Source organism: Drosophila albomicans, chromosome X, assembly GCF_009650485.2.
Source record: "Drosophila albomicans strain 15112-1751.03 chromosome X, ASM965048v2, whole genome shotgun sequence".
NCBI classification, from domain to species: domain Eukaryota; kingdom Metazoa; phylum Arthropoda; class Insecta; order Diptera; family Drosophilidae; genus Drosophila; species Drosophila albomicans.
Window position 1 is genome coordinate 33302305 of NC_047627.2, and position 14544 is coordinate 33316848.

Here is a 14544-nt window from a genome sequence, read left to right on the forward strand (position 1 = left end):
AAGGAAATTTGGAAATGGTTAATTTTTAGTCCTTTATTTAAGTGACACACGATATATCCCACACCCACACATATATACCACACCTACACACACACACACATACATATGAACATTCACACAAGCGCGAGACACAGCAACAACAACAACAACCACAACAACAAAAGTAAAATGATAAAGCAAAAACAACTCCAAAGATATGAAACAATAACAGCAACAACAACAACAACAACAACAAGAATGAATATATTATGGTGATGGTGTTTAACACACAGACACGCACACACACACACGCACACAAACAAACAAACAAATAAATACACTGAACAAAACAAAATGAAAAGAAACACACACACACAAAGTTTTACCCTATTTGATTCCCTATTCCTTCTCCCTCTCTCTCTCTCTGTATATTGCCAACACACACGCACACACACACACACACACACACACACACACACACACACTGTCCTCCGTTCCCCGCGGCAACGACTGCAACAACCAAAAACCAACAACAACAAAAACAACAACAACAACCACCACCACAACTACAACCACAAATACAACTACAACACCAAAAACAAAAAAAAAAAAAAAAATACAAAACAAAACAAAAAAAAAAAGAATAATAATAATACAAATACAATACAATATTAATCCCCCTCAAAAACAGTAACAAACAAGCGGTCAAAAGCGAATCCAAATTAAAACAAGCAAAAATAAAAGCACAGCAAAAGAAAATCAATAACCAATAAACATATGACGAGTAGTTTTCCGTATGAGTATCGATACTTTTTAGGGCTCCCTCAAAGTATGTTAACATATATGCAAGCATTTTAGTATATTTCTGGTATATATGTATATGTACTACACAATGTGACCGTGACTGTGACTGCGACTGCGAGACTTCATCGACTGCAATTCGAACTCGAACTCGAAATCGAACTCGAAACTCGCATTTACTTTACTTGCTTTTTGTATGTGTCTAAAGTAAATGCGTCAAATTGTAGTTGGCGAGCAAATCAAAGCAGATCAGCAGATTCATCAAGATCGTGTGTCGACGCCATGAACAATCAAAACGAAGCGAAGAAATTTATATGTCCACTTCTCACTTAAATATATATCTATATATATATATACTTGTATTTATCAGCGTGTCTGATCCTCAGTTCCTTTCTAGCGTGTTTACCAAATCGATCATCCAACAATAACAACAATAACTAAACTCAAATCACAATATTGTAGGCCAAAACAAACAAAAACATGTTGAATTGTAAATTACAATTACAATTACAATCTATGAAATAAATCCAAAGTTAAATTGCAAATTTGAAATCCGAAAAGCAACAAATGAAAATCAAATACAGAAGAGAAAAACAAATAATATATTCTAATAATATTTGATGCAAAAAATGCTTGCGAACTATTAAGTAATAATAATTTCCCGAAAACCCCATCACTAAAAACAAAATACTGATAAAAGATCAACAAAATTCGAAATTCGAAATTCAAAATCAAAAAAAAACCCTCAAAAAATAAAAAAACCTTAAACTCGTTGTCCTTGGGCTAATGCGACGTTTTCTGACTTTCTTCCCTACTTTGTCGTCAGGTCAACTGACGACAAATGCTACAACTTCTACAACAACAACAACAAACAACAACAACAACTACAACAACAAAAAATGCAACATGTTTATAAACAACAACAACAACTACTACAACAACTACCTGTCATACTCTGAACAAACAAACAAACCCAATAACTCAACAACCACAACAACAACATCAACATCACCAACAACAATAACATCAACAACAACAACCTCGAAATCAACCTTAACCTCAACATCAACATCAAATGAAACAGCCATAACAAACGCCTCTGGCATCTGTGGGCTTAATCTCTCGACATTCGCAGCCAACTGCAACAACAATGTCTCAGTGGGCACAGGCAACAACAACAACAGTGCCAGCAATGGAAACGGGAACGGGAATGGCACTGGAAATGGCAATGGAAATGGCAATGGAAGTGGCAATGGAATGACACCCACACACCCCGGAGGCGGAGTCTCTATACTTCCCCAACAACAACAACATCAGCTGAACAGCAACGGGAATCAGACATCGAATGGAATGCTAGGATGCAGTCCACCCACAGCGAATGCAACGGCAACAGCTCAGCAGCAGATGTTTGCTGCCGTTATGGCCAACATGGCGGCCACGGCGAATGCCTCGGTCTCGGCCTCGGCTTCGACCAGCGGCAGTGCGAACAGTTCGCTGAACAACTCGACGCTGAACACTTCGGGGGGCAGTCTGAATGCATCGAGTGGCGGCGACGATTTCCGGTGCAATCCGTGCAACAAGAACCTCAGCTCGCTGACCCGACTCAAGCGGCACATTCAGAACGTACACATGCGACCCACCAAGGAGCCGGTGTGCAACATCTGCAAGCGTGTCTACAGCTCGCTGAACAGTCTGCGCAATCACAAGAGCATATATCACCGCAATCTCAAGCAGCCCAAGCAGGAGCCGAATGCCCCGCAGGCCCCTAACAGTTATTACCATCCTCAGCAGCAGCAGCAGCAGCAGCTGAATCATCACTCCTCCTCATAGGGTTTCATGTACTTTGACTATCACCTGCCCCCGACGAATGCCAACTTTTGAGGTTATGGTGATGGTCGAACAATTAAGAAAAATCAAGAGAAAAAGCAAAGCATAGTAAATATTATGTAGAAGAAACCTCCTTTGTTAAGTTTGTCATATTAGATTTCTACACTTTTCTTCCTCGACAGTTAATCTTACACTCACATACACACACACACACACACTCACACACAACTATTTTATATGTAGTCTAGGCTAGGTGTTAAATACAACAACAACAACAAAATGGGAGAGAATGAGGACAAGAAATGGTGCTTCTTTCTGCATACCGAGACGAGACGAGACCGTACATCACACATGTGTATGTCGATGTCACCGTTGATGTACACACAGAGACAGATTGCAAGCAGCAGTACATACGTACATACATACATACATACATACATACATACATACATATATCTTATAATCTAGACTAAAATCACTTAGTTGCCTTTTCTAGTTCTAAGCGACAACAAAATGGAACCACAACAACAATTAGACGATAAAATCTCTTTTCAGTTTTCATACTATTTAGATCAGGCATGTCCAAGCCCATTGCATACGCGCCTCATTGATATTCGAAGAGCAGAGTCAAAAACAAGAACAATTTTGCGTGCTCTCCTCATTCTTTTCATTCGCTGCCTCTCTCGGCAAGCTAAGCAACAACACTTGCATTGGATTCACCGCAAGCATATGAGATGGCAATTACAAGAACAATTTTGCGTGCTCTCTTCATTCTCTTCATTCGATGCCTTGCTGCCTGGCAAGCCAAGCAACAAACCTTGCATAGGATTCACCTTAAGTTTATAGAAGGGCAATTACAAAAACAATTTTGCACGCTCTCCGCAATCTCTTCATTCGCTGCCTCTCTTGGCAAGCCAAGCAACAACACTTGCATAGGATTCACCTTAAGCAAATGAAATGGCAATTACAAGAACAATTTTGTGTGCTCTCTTCATTCTTTTCATTCGCTGCCTCTCTCGGCAAGCTAAGCAACAACACTTGCATTGGATTCACAACTAGCAGAGATATTCTGAATGCATTGCATTGTTGTCGTTCGTGTCTAACAAAATGGTTGACTGAATTTCTTCTTCAAAGAACATTTTCTCGCATCAATGCATTTATGGATTATTGCAGTTTTCTTAAGCATAGTTTGGACACACCTGATTTAGATATATAAATATATATATACATATACATATATAGTTAGCTAGCATTACTAAGACTTTTTGGCCCTCGTCACCGCCGCTTCGGGAGAAGCCGAACACCTGATGAGCGGGACCCATCCGATCGACGATCGATCGAATGATGTGAAAAAATGTACAACTTACAACTCAGTTTTCTTAATATACAATATTACATACATATATACATAATATATACATAAATCGTTTTTTTTTTTTTTTTTTTTTTGTATGGTTCTTATGATCTGAATATATAGTAGAGAGATAAAATTGCAAAGGTGCCGGTAGTGAATTCTTCAAATGGCTTTAATAAAATACAATTTAAAACAATATAACATAAGCCTAGGCGCAAATTAGCAAACTTGTGCAAGTTTTTTACCGAATTAAGAGAGACCAAGCTATCATGATGATGATGATGATGAAACGTTTTTTTTCTATTGGTACACACATGTACATACATACATACATAGCTAGTTGGTTAGTTAGATTGATAAGCAACAACAACAACACACATTTGATTATCCAATTAAAATTTATGATTAAAACATAATAAGAATATTATGAGGGGAGAGCGACCGACCGAATGACCGACCAATTGCGACATTAATTTAGATTAGGTAAGAAACCACACTCACACACACACACACACACACACACACACACGCACACGTATATATAAAGAGAATATTTTACGAGTAATTTAAGATTACAAAACATCATCGATTGATGACAAATTTGTTAACATCTAGATTAGAAATGTGTTTTTTTTTTTTGAGAGACTATCTTTAAGTGAAAAGATTTAATTTGTAGATACATACAATGCATACATATGGCATATGTTAACCGGATACTTTATGAGTGCACCTGTGTTCGTTAGTTTATAGTTCTTTATACAATACAATACAATATTATATACAATATACATATATATATGGATAAGAGCAACGCCTAAAGCAGATCATACTATGCATAAACACTGCACCAAGTACTATATACTATATACTACATACTATATATATACATATATATACGATGTTACATCCATTGAAATTATACGATGCGAAGCGATACATTTTTTGGTATATATAAATGCAAATGAAGGACTTGAATGTAACATAGCAATTGCAACAGTAACAGTAATTATTGAAGTACATTTCGATTATACATACTTACTGATTTAATTAACTAATTATTAATAATAAAAACCTACACATCAAACGCGAATATTTCATTTACCCAACTTACTGTCAACGATCACCGATCACCGATCACCGATCACTACTGCAAGTAAGCTCTAAACTCTTCTGTGATCGAGGCATTCGATAACTCTGACACACACACACACACACACTGCGACACACGCACACACAAACACACATACATACTAATGAGATAATTTAGGTCGATCGACGAAATTGAGCCATCCATTCCATCATCGTTCATCAATATCACAGATCATATGAAATTCCACTTTCTCCACTCTCTCCCCTCTCTCTCACTCTCTATGTGTATATCTCTCTCGCTCTCGCTCGTGTCTTCAACATACATAAAACCACAATACACACACACACACACGTATACAAGAATATCTTTAATGTGCCACACAAACATATGTATTAAATTTAATATACATCAACAAACAACAACAACAAGTCTGTAACAAAAACAAAAAGCAAATCTTGATTTATATGATGAAATATACGTTTTTTGTTTTGTCGTCGTTTTCGTTCTATATATGTATATCGATATATCGATATTCGAACATATCGATATATTTGTTTTGCTTTCATTTTATATAAATATCGATGCATCGATATATTTGTTTTGCTTTCATTTTATATACATATCGATATATCGATGTATATCGATATATTTGTTTTGTGTGCAGAAATTACAAGTTTTTCTTTATGCCGAGCTGAGCTGAGCTAAGCTCCTCTTTTAATAAGCTGGCTACAACAAGAACAACAACAACAACTATTATTCAACCACATAACAGCAATCGCGTATTACATAATATAACATGATTAACAATCGTCACAATCGGGGCGACCGAGAGTCGAATGTGCGATGCAAATTTATTTGTTACTTAAGTATCTGTCTCTCCCTATTTACCACAACAACAACAACAACAACAATTGAGCAACAATTACTAATACTTATACACTTATACTATGCAAAAATATCCTCCCCGTATTCCCCGAAATTCACCCCAACCTTAACCCCAAACAAACCAACAACAATAATGGGGCAGCAAAGCGTTAAGTATCAATCCATTCCACACTCGCACACTCATACATACATTCATGCACACACCCACACACACACACACACATAGAGATATATATTGCACATATATGTTATATATATACAGTCACAGAATCCTCCTCTTTTAATATTATCCCCCTCCCCTAACCCGTCATAATATGTTTGTATGACGGCGATGTGAACATCTATCTAATTGTGTACTCCTCCCCTCCACCCCCTGCCACGCCCCTACAACTACAAATTTGACCCGCCTTGAAATGCACGTTTTTCTAAAAAAAAAAAAAAAAAACAAAAACAAAAACAAAAATGGTACATTTTGGTTCTTTTTTTAACCATGACAACCAAATTAATCAACCAATGAAAACATTTGAACCAACCGCATCACACACAGAGGCAAAATGGTGCTGCGTTTGAGTTTGAAAAAAAGAGACACTAGTGACAATATAGAAAAAAAAGAAAACTATATATATACTATATATAGTAGTACTTGCAAATCAAGTAATCAAAAGAAAAAAATAATAACAAGTACAAAACAAAATCAAAAATTAAAAATCCGATAATGAACAAACAAAGAAAAATTAAAATAATAATCATACTAAAAACATTTAATATACAAAACAAATCAATCAGGCCAAACATGTTTCAAAATTTTGCTAAAAACAACAACAACAACAAAAAGAAAAACAAGAAAACAACAAAGAACAATTGGTATTAAAGCTATTCAAGAAAATTGAACACACAAATTCCAAGAAATTACCAATGATTGGTTCAATCGAAACTATATACGATATATATGTGTATATCTGCATGGATATATATAGATATATTTGTATGCATCGATCTATCACATATTTCAACAAAAGATCTAATATATCTTTTCGATCCTATTCACATTTCACGACTAAATGTTCGGTGAGTTTCTCAAATTTCGATTCCTAATTCGATTGCGATTCCAATTCCAATTTCGATTTCGATTCTTTTGCCGCCTTGTGGCATGCCACACAATGAATTTTTGGGCATCCACAAGTGCTTAAGAGCAACTGCGTCGTCAGCCACGTGAAAGCCAAGAAACCAAAAAAAAAAACAAAAAAAATCAACAACAACGAGAAATATACAAAAAGGGAAAAGGCTAAAAAGCTATTCACAAACTACACATATTTTTTGTCCAAAATCAATCCAAAAATTTGAACGAAACTTATGCGTCTTTAAAAAAAATTCCACAATTAGCCACAAAAACCAAAAAAAAAAAAAAAAAAAAACAGTTTTATTAATATTTTATTTACATATGTTTTTTCAAAATGCGACACAAAAAGAAAAAACGAAATAAAGAAAAGAGAGAGAAGAATAAGCGTCGAAAGCAATTGCAAAATTGCCAAATTGTTAAATTCCAAAATTCAAATTCAAAAATCAACCAAAGCAAAATCTTATCTTATTCCAAAAACCAAAAAAGAAATGCAAATGAAACAGAAACAGAAACAATTTCAAAAACAAAAAGAAAAAGAAAAAAGCAAAAAAATTGTTTTGAGCCTGGATTTGTTAGTGTAATAATGTAAAGTAAACAATACAAAATACGAAATGAAACGAACACAAAACAACACACGAAACCAGACCACAAGACAAAAACACACAAACTAACGGAACACGAAGAAACGAACGGACGGACCGACAGACAGAGACGAAGAGAGAGAGAGAGAGAGAGAATAACTGTGATGCTTGTCATGATCAGTTTAATCTCTCTATACAACAGACCGACAAATACAAAATACAATACAAAACAACAACAACAACAAACAACAAAACAAAGTCAAATATACAGAAAAGTCACTATTGTCTCTTTTTTTCTTCTCTTCCTATATGACATATAGGTGGCAGCACCAGCCTACTCAGCGGCGTCATAGTGCCCGGTGGTAGTGACAACCCTAGTAATAGTAGTAGCAACAACAACAACCTACAACAAGTAGAACAACAACAACAACAGCAAACATCACAACACCACCTCCAACTCCAACAACAACAACAACTACATCATTCCACAACACATAATCCACAACAAGAGCGCGAAAGAGAACGAGAACGCGACAGAGAGCGCGAACGTGAGCGAGAGCGAAGCAACAGCAGCAACAACAACAACAACAACAACAATGATCCACACAGCAGCAGCGAACGAAGCCTCTCGCGATCCTCGCAATGCGACGCAAAGCCGCTGCACAGCAACAGCTGCACGCCCTCCCCCTCGCCCACATACCTCAAGCGTGAGCGCGAACACGAGCGCGAAAGGGAACGCGAAAGGGAACGGGAACGAGAGCGCGAAAGGGAGCGCGAAAGGAAACGCGAAAGGGAACGCGACTTAGAGGCGTCAGAGGTAACGCAGGGAGGAGGAGGAGGAGGAGGAGGTTCACCACCGCCGCCGCCACCGCATCACGGACATCCGGCTCCTCCGCCGCACTTTGGCCAGCATCCGCTGTCAATGCTCCACCACCAGCAGCAGCAGCAGGCACAGCAACAGCAGCAGCAGCAGCATCCCCATCAGCATCCGCTGCACGGACATCACGAACTCTCCTCGGTGGCCGCCGTCCATCATGCGCATGCGTTGGCCCGCGCCTCCTCGCCCCTGGAGCGTCATCACCTGTTGCAGCAGCATCATCAGCACCATCGACGCGCCTCGCTCTCGCCCTCGTTGTCGGCCGCTGGCAGCAGCGGGGGACGAGGTGCGGGGGCAGCGGCTGCCGCAGCGAATGCAGCGAACAATCTGCTGTCCTCCGCTCGGGCCAGCGATGTGGCCCAGGCGAATCGATTGCTTCTGCCGCTGCCGCTGAACGCGTGTCATCGCTGCGACGTGTGCGGCAAGCTGCTGAGCACCAAGCTCACCCTGAAGCGCCACAAGGAGCAGCAGCATCTGCAGCCGCTGAACAATGCGGTGTGCAATCTGTGCCACAAGGTCTTTCGCACCCTCAACTCGCTGAACAACCACAAGAGCATCTACCATCGCCGGCAAAAGAATCACCACTCGTATTTCCATCACGGCGCCGGCGTCGGGGTCGGTGTCGGACAGGCGGGAAGTCCGGGGAGTCGGCTGCATCAGTCCCTCAGCTCTCTGACCGCTGCGGCGGCCGTCAACAACAGCGTCTCGGGTGGCGGCGGGGGCGGCAACTCGGCGGTGGCAGCGGCCGCTGCTGCTGCAGCCGCAGCTGCGGAGTTGCTGCTGTCGCCGATTGTCGGGGCCGCGGCGGTGGCGGGGGGGAATGCGAGCTCAACGCTTCAGCTGGCGGCGGCGCATCAGCAGCATCAGCAGCAGTCGTCGCCGAACATAGTGAAGCCCTGCATAGACTTCTTATAAGATCAGCATCAGCTATTGCAGCAGCTGTTCCACGTTGCGCTCAACAACTCGGCAGCAGCGGCAGCGGCTGCAACGGCAGCGGGCGGCTCCTCTGCTGTAGCTGGCGATTACGGTGGTGCGGGAATGGGAGCGGGAATGGGAGTGGGAGTGGGAGGAGGGAGCGGCACCCCAACGGTCGATCTCACGCAAATGGATCAGGGGAGCAGCGTTTACGGAGCTGCGGATGGCGTCGCCGAGCTACGAGCTTTGCACTTGCAACAGCAACAGCAACAACAGCAGCAGCAGCAGCATCACTTGTCGCATCTGACGGCGCATCAGCATCAGCACTCGCATCCACATTCCCATCCGCATCCGCATCATCATCCCTACGAACGTATGAATTTACTAGACCAATAAGCTCGAAAGTGTGCGCTGCGCTGAAAAGTATGCTACACAACAAATGTGACGATCTAGACCAATAAGCGCTGAAAAGTATGCTACACAAATGAGATGATCTCTTGCATCTTAAGTTAAGTCGCTACACACACACACACACACACACACGCACACGCACACTCGCGAAGGAGGAGGATGGAGGAGAAGAAACACGTTTTGGACAATTTGGAACCGGAGCGAAGGAAACGTTGAACATCGCATCGATCGGATAAACTAGCTGTATAGATATATAAACACACACACACACACACATACATACATATATACATACATATACTCGTATGCACTTTGGATCTCAACCTAGTGAAAACTGCAATAGCTATTTCGGCAAACACTGAGAAAACAAAAACTGAATAACGGAGAGACGAACACGAAGACGAAGACGAAGAGACGGAGAGAAACTGTTTAGGCAAATGAGAAGAAAAACTGTGATTTTTTTACAAACTTGAGTATAAAACAAAAACAAAAACAAAAAAGAAAAGAAAACTAAAAAAAGGGAATCTTTTATGAGAATGCTACACGTAGAACACATATACGAGTATATAGAGAGTAGGACACGCGGTGATTTGTTTTTTTTTTGTTTTTTTTTTTTACAAAAATCGGCAAAGCCAACTGCGGTAGCGTGTTAAATAAGCAAATTATAAGGGAGAAACTGAATCAAGGAAAGACCTGTGAAAATTTGACCCAACCGAGCGAAGCATAAAAGACTGTTACCCAAAAATAAAAACGAAACGAAATTAACAAAAAAAACAAAACACACACACACATTCATACTCTCCCACCCATAACACACTGAGTATTAGCCCGATTAAAAACGCATTAAAACTGAACCCAAATACCAAATAGACGGAAAAGCGACAGATATGCGAGAGAGTTATCGAACTGTAAAGATCCGATTACAATTTCATCGTCAATTTCAACCACATTCGCAGTCGCATAATATAACCACAGAGCAAGAAGAATTACTTGCTGAAGATAGGAAATAATAACAGATTGACAGATTGATCTTTCCACACACACACATATTTGACAATACTACTAGTTGAGGTGGAGAACTATCGATTTAGCCATCGATAGTGCCATCGATAGTCGCCAATAATATCGCCCAACATACACATCTTTTTTTCTGACCTGACTACAAACTTGTTAAACTGAAATCACAAAGAGTTCTAATGTTGAGGTGGAGATAGTGGACACCATCGATAGTCAATTTTAAGCCATCGATAGGATATCGATATGAGCATCGATTGCTCTCCATCTCTAACTGCTAGTTGACCGCATTCAGACAGAAAACATAAAGCAACATCAACTTGCATTCAATGTACAACAACCCAAAATACGATTGCTCGCATAATTTTTTTTAGGGTATTTTTAAAAAAAAATTAATGATAAACAGAGAGGAGAGAAAACTAATAACAATGCAATGTACGAGAGAAAGCGTTCATTGAAATGAGTAGCAGGGTCTATCTAATTATACAAGCAAAAAAAAAAAAACAAAACAAAACAAAAAGTATATATGAAAAAAGAAAAATACCACTCATAGAGCAGTGTAAAACATAAAGTTAAGAATACGCGTATGTGTGAGTCCGTTTTTTTTTTGAAGAAGAAGAAGATGAAGATGAAGAATAGATGTAATCGTAAACAAAATATAGATATGAGATATATGTGTATGTATATGTAAATGTACAATAAAACCAAACAATGTTAAGCTAAGCTATCCCCAATGCTATACATACAATGATGTACGTGTGGATGTACGTGTAAAATAGAAATACATATGTATTGCTTGTCGTACACAACTATGATGTAATCGTAAGGCGTAATAAGTATAAATCAATTTCAATTTCGATCAACTGAATTTAGTGCACAAATACTACTTACCCCAATACAAAAATCAATATGTGTATTAAGCATACTCTTGAGTGAAGTGCACACAGAAATCTGTAAAAGAAAAGAAAAGAATAATTTGTTAAAACTGTGTACATAGTTAAGGATATTTTCGTGAAGGTATAATTCATCCATACTATCAAATATACATACATATGTAGAGTACATCCTAATGATGGTCGTAATTCGTAATTCGTAATTCGCCATTCGCAATTTTCAAACTAATAATATTAATTCGAATAATGATAATAATAACAATAATTAACGACGGTGATGCGCATTAGCTTCAATTATTTTCATATTTTACACATTTTGAACCAAACGATTCGATTTTGTTAAAACAAAAACAAAAAGAAAACGAAAAATCAAGAAAAAACAAAAACACACAAAATAGCAAGGACAAGGACTGATAGTATTTAGGCACGGAAAATTTTAAATCTCGAAAAAAATACTTTTTATTATCTGTCTGACAGGCAAACATAAAATGAAGGCATTTTTACTACCTTTACCAGAACAAACAAAAAGCGAATTGTGTTTAACAAATTCATTTCATTGGACCGAGGGAAATATTATGAGAGACAGAGGAGAGAGGAGAAAATTGTTTGCCCTGGGTTATATTATTAGTTAATCCAATTCCTAATATATTTACCAATTGGCGTATATACGATATATATGTTTAGAAACTGAGGATTGGAATTTTTGTAACGAATAATCAAAATTTGAACTAAGCGCAGTATTTAAGATTTCATTTTGAATTACATTGATTTTCAAGACTGAACTTTTGAAAAGTATCTTAAAAGAAATACAACAAACAAAAAAAAACAAAAACAAAAACAAAACATAAACACTGAAGAAAACAACAAAAATGGTCAATTGAACGGCATTATTGTTAAGTGTGCAATTTCTAATTAGGCGATGAACAGAACGTATGAAACATCTCAATGGATAAACGATGTATGAGTGCGCTTCTGTAGCCCGAAAACTTACATTAAATGTATTTTTAGAGGCACTTTAAATACAGCCTTATGTTTGGGTGCATGTACATCAAACGTACATCACTACATATGAATGAATGAATGTACATTCGCGGTAGTGGAAAGTGGAATTCAAATATTTTTTTGGCACAACGAAAAGTCTGAAAAGCTATTTAATTTATGTATACGCATCCGATGTTTATACTTACTATTTATTAGGTTTATATATATATTTTTTTTTATTTTCTATACCAAATTACCAATTAACAGAGATGTGTTATTAAGGCCAATATGTATGCACATACTTTTACAATACATACAATACACTTTCATAGAGCGGAGAAAGCAACACACACACACACACACACACACATACAGACTCATTATCGTCTTAATTAAGTGGATATCCGATTGCAGAGCAATGTGGAAAACGCATAGTTAGATAGGGGAGAGAAGAAATAGGCGACGACTCTGACGATGATGATGATGACGATGACGATGGCATCAAACTAATTTAATTGAATATTTCATATTTAAAGCATTTCTCGATGCATTTGAATATTTAATCATTGGGTCGAACATACCAATTTGCATTAATGCATATAAAGTAATAACATACACTTACACACACATACATGTACATATGTACATACGTATGTATGTATAGTGCATTTCATTGTTTTTTTTTTGTCGTTTGTCGTTTTAATATGTTTTTTTTTTTCTTAGCAAATGCAATACGCACGCACACCCAAATAACACACACACACGCACACATCTGCAAACAAATATATTGTAAATATCTACACACATACACCTAAATATAAGTACATCACTCTACAGTTAATACACACATATGAAAACTTATACAAAAATGGAATAAAGCGCAAATAACTAGCAATTTTATTACAAACAATATAAGGAAAAATGCAAAGTACATATTATATATATATATACAACTCGATATATGTATATATAGATTTGTATGTGTGTACATTCGTCCTCAGATAGATATGTACATACACATATTTACACGACGCTCTCCACTTTAAATGTTGTTTTAATATATTTATAAAACAGATAAGTGAATGAATGAAAATATGAACAGCCAACTTGAATAATTCTTTATGTACGATTATGTTGAATTAACATAGAACAGCAAACAAACAACAGCAGATTTACAGCAGGTTACTCCCATAAATCGAATGCATTATTCAACTTGAGCAAGAGTATAGCAAAAGAAAAACCATAGCGCACCCAAAGCAGATAAATAAATAATCATATTAATTACTCAGCAATTAATGAATACCAGTAACAGTAACATCAACCATAATAGTAACAGTAACAGTAACAGTAACAGTTACCATAACAGAAACAGAAATAGTAACAGTAACAGTAACAATAACATGAACCGTAATAGTAACAGTAAACGTAAACGTAATAGGTAAAGCAACAAACAATAGAAATGTTCGCTATTTGAAATGTACTATGAGTATTTATGTTTTTGTTTTTTGACCTATGTAACGAAAAGGTAACTACTTCTAATGAAAACCATTTTCCAATGTCCTATTTAAATAAAACAATATAAGTACATATATTATTCAATGAAACATTAGCTCCAAGCCGCACTCTACCATATTGCTTACAATACTATAATTACAATATGATACACAACTCTCAACTACAGTAACAGTAACAGTAACAGTAATAGCAACAGTAACAGTAACAGTAAACATAACAGTAACAGTAACAGTAACAGTAACAGTAACAGTAGCATAACAACTTACATGAATGTGAGTTAACAGTAATAAGCCAAACCGAA

At 37.7% G+C, this 14544-nt stretch overlaps 1 protein-coding gene across 4 annotated transcripts in view; it reads left to right on the plus strand.

The window, feature by feature from the left end:
• The window catches only part of LOC117576610 (broad-complex core protein), a 43008-nt gene that overhangs the window by 16832 nt on the left and 11632 nt on the right, over nucleotides 1-14544 (plus strand). Inside the window, exon 8 of one of the 4 annotated variants that reach the window (XM_034261515.2) lies at nucleotides 7958-11374. The exons of 2 other annotated variants lie outside the window; for them this stretch is intronic. In XM_034261515.2, coding sequence (XP_034117406.2) covers nucleotides 7958-9429 — 1472 coding nt within the window. In that variant the 3' untranslated portion in view covers nucleotides 9430-11374. Of the gene's footprint in view, nucleotides 1-1864; nucleotides 11375-14544 lie in introns of those variants that run through there. One more of the 4 variants, XM_052004600.1, reaches the window with a different exon arrangement.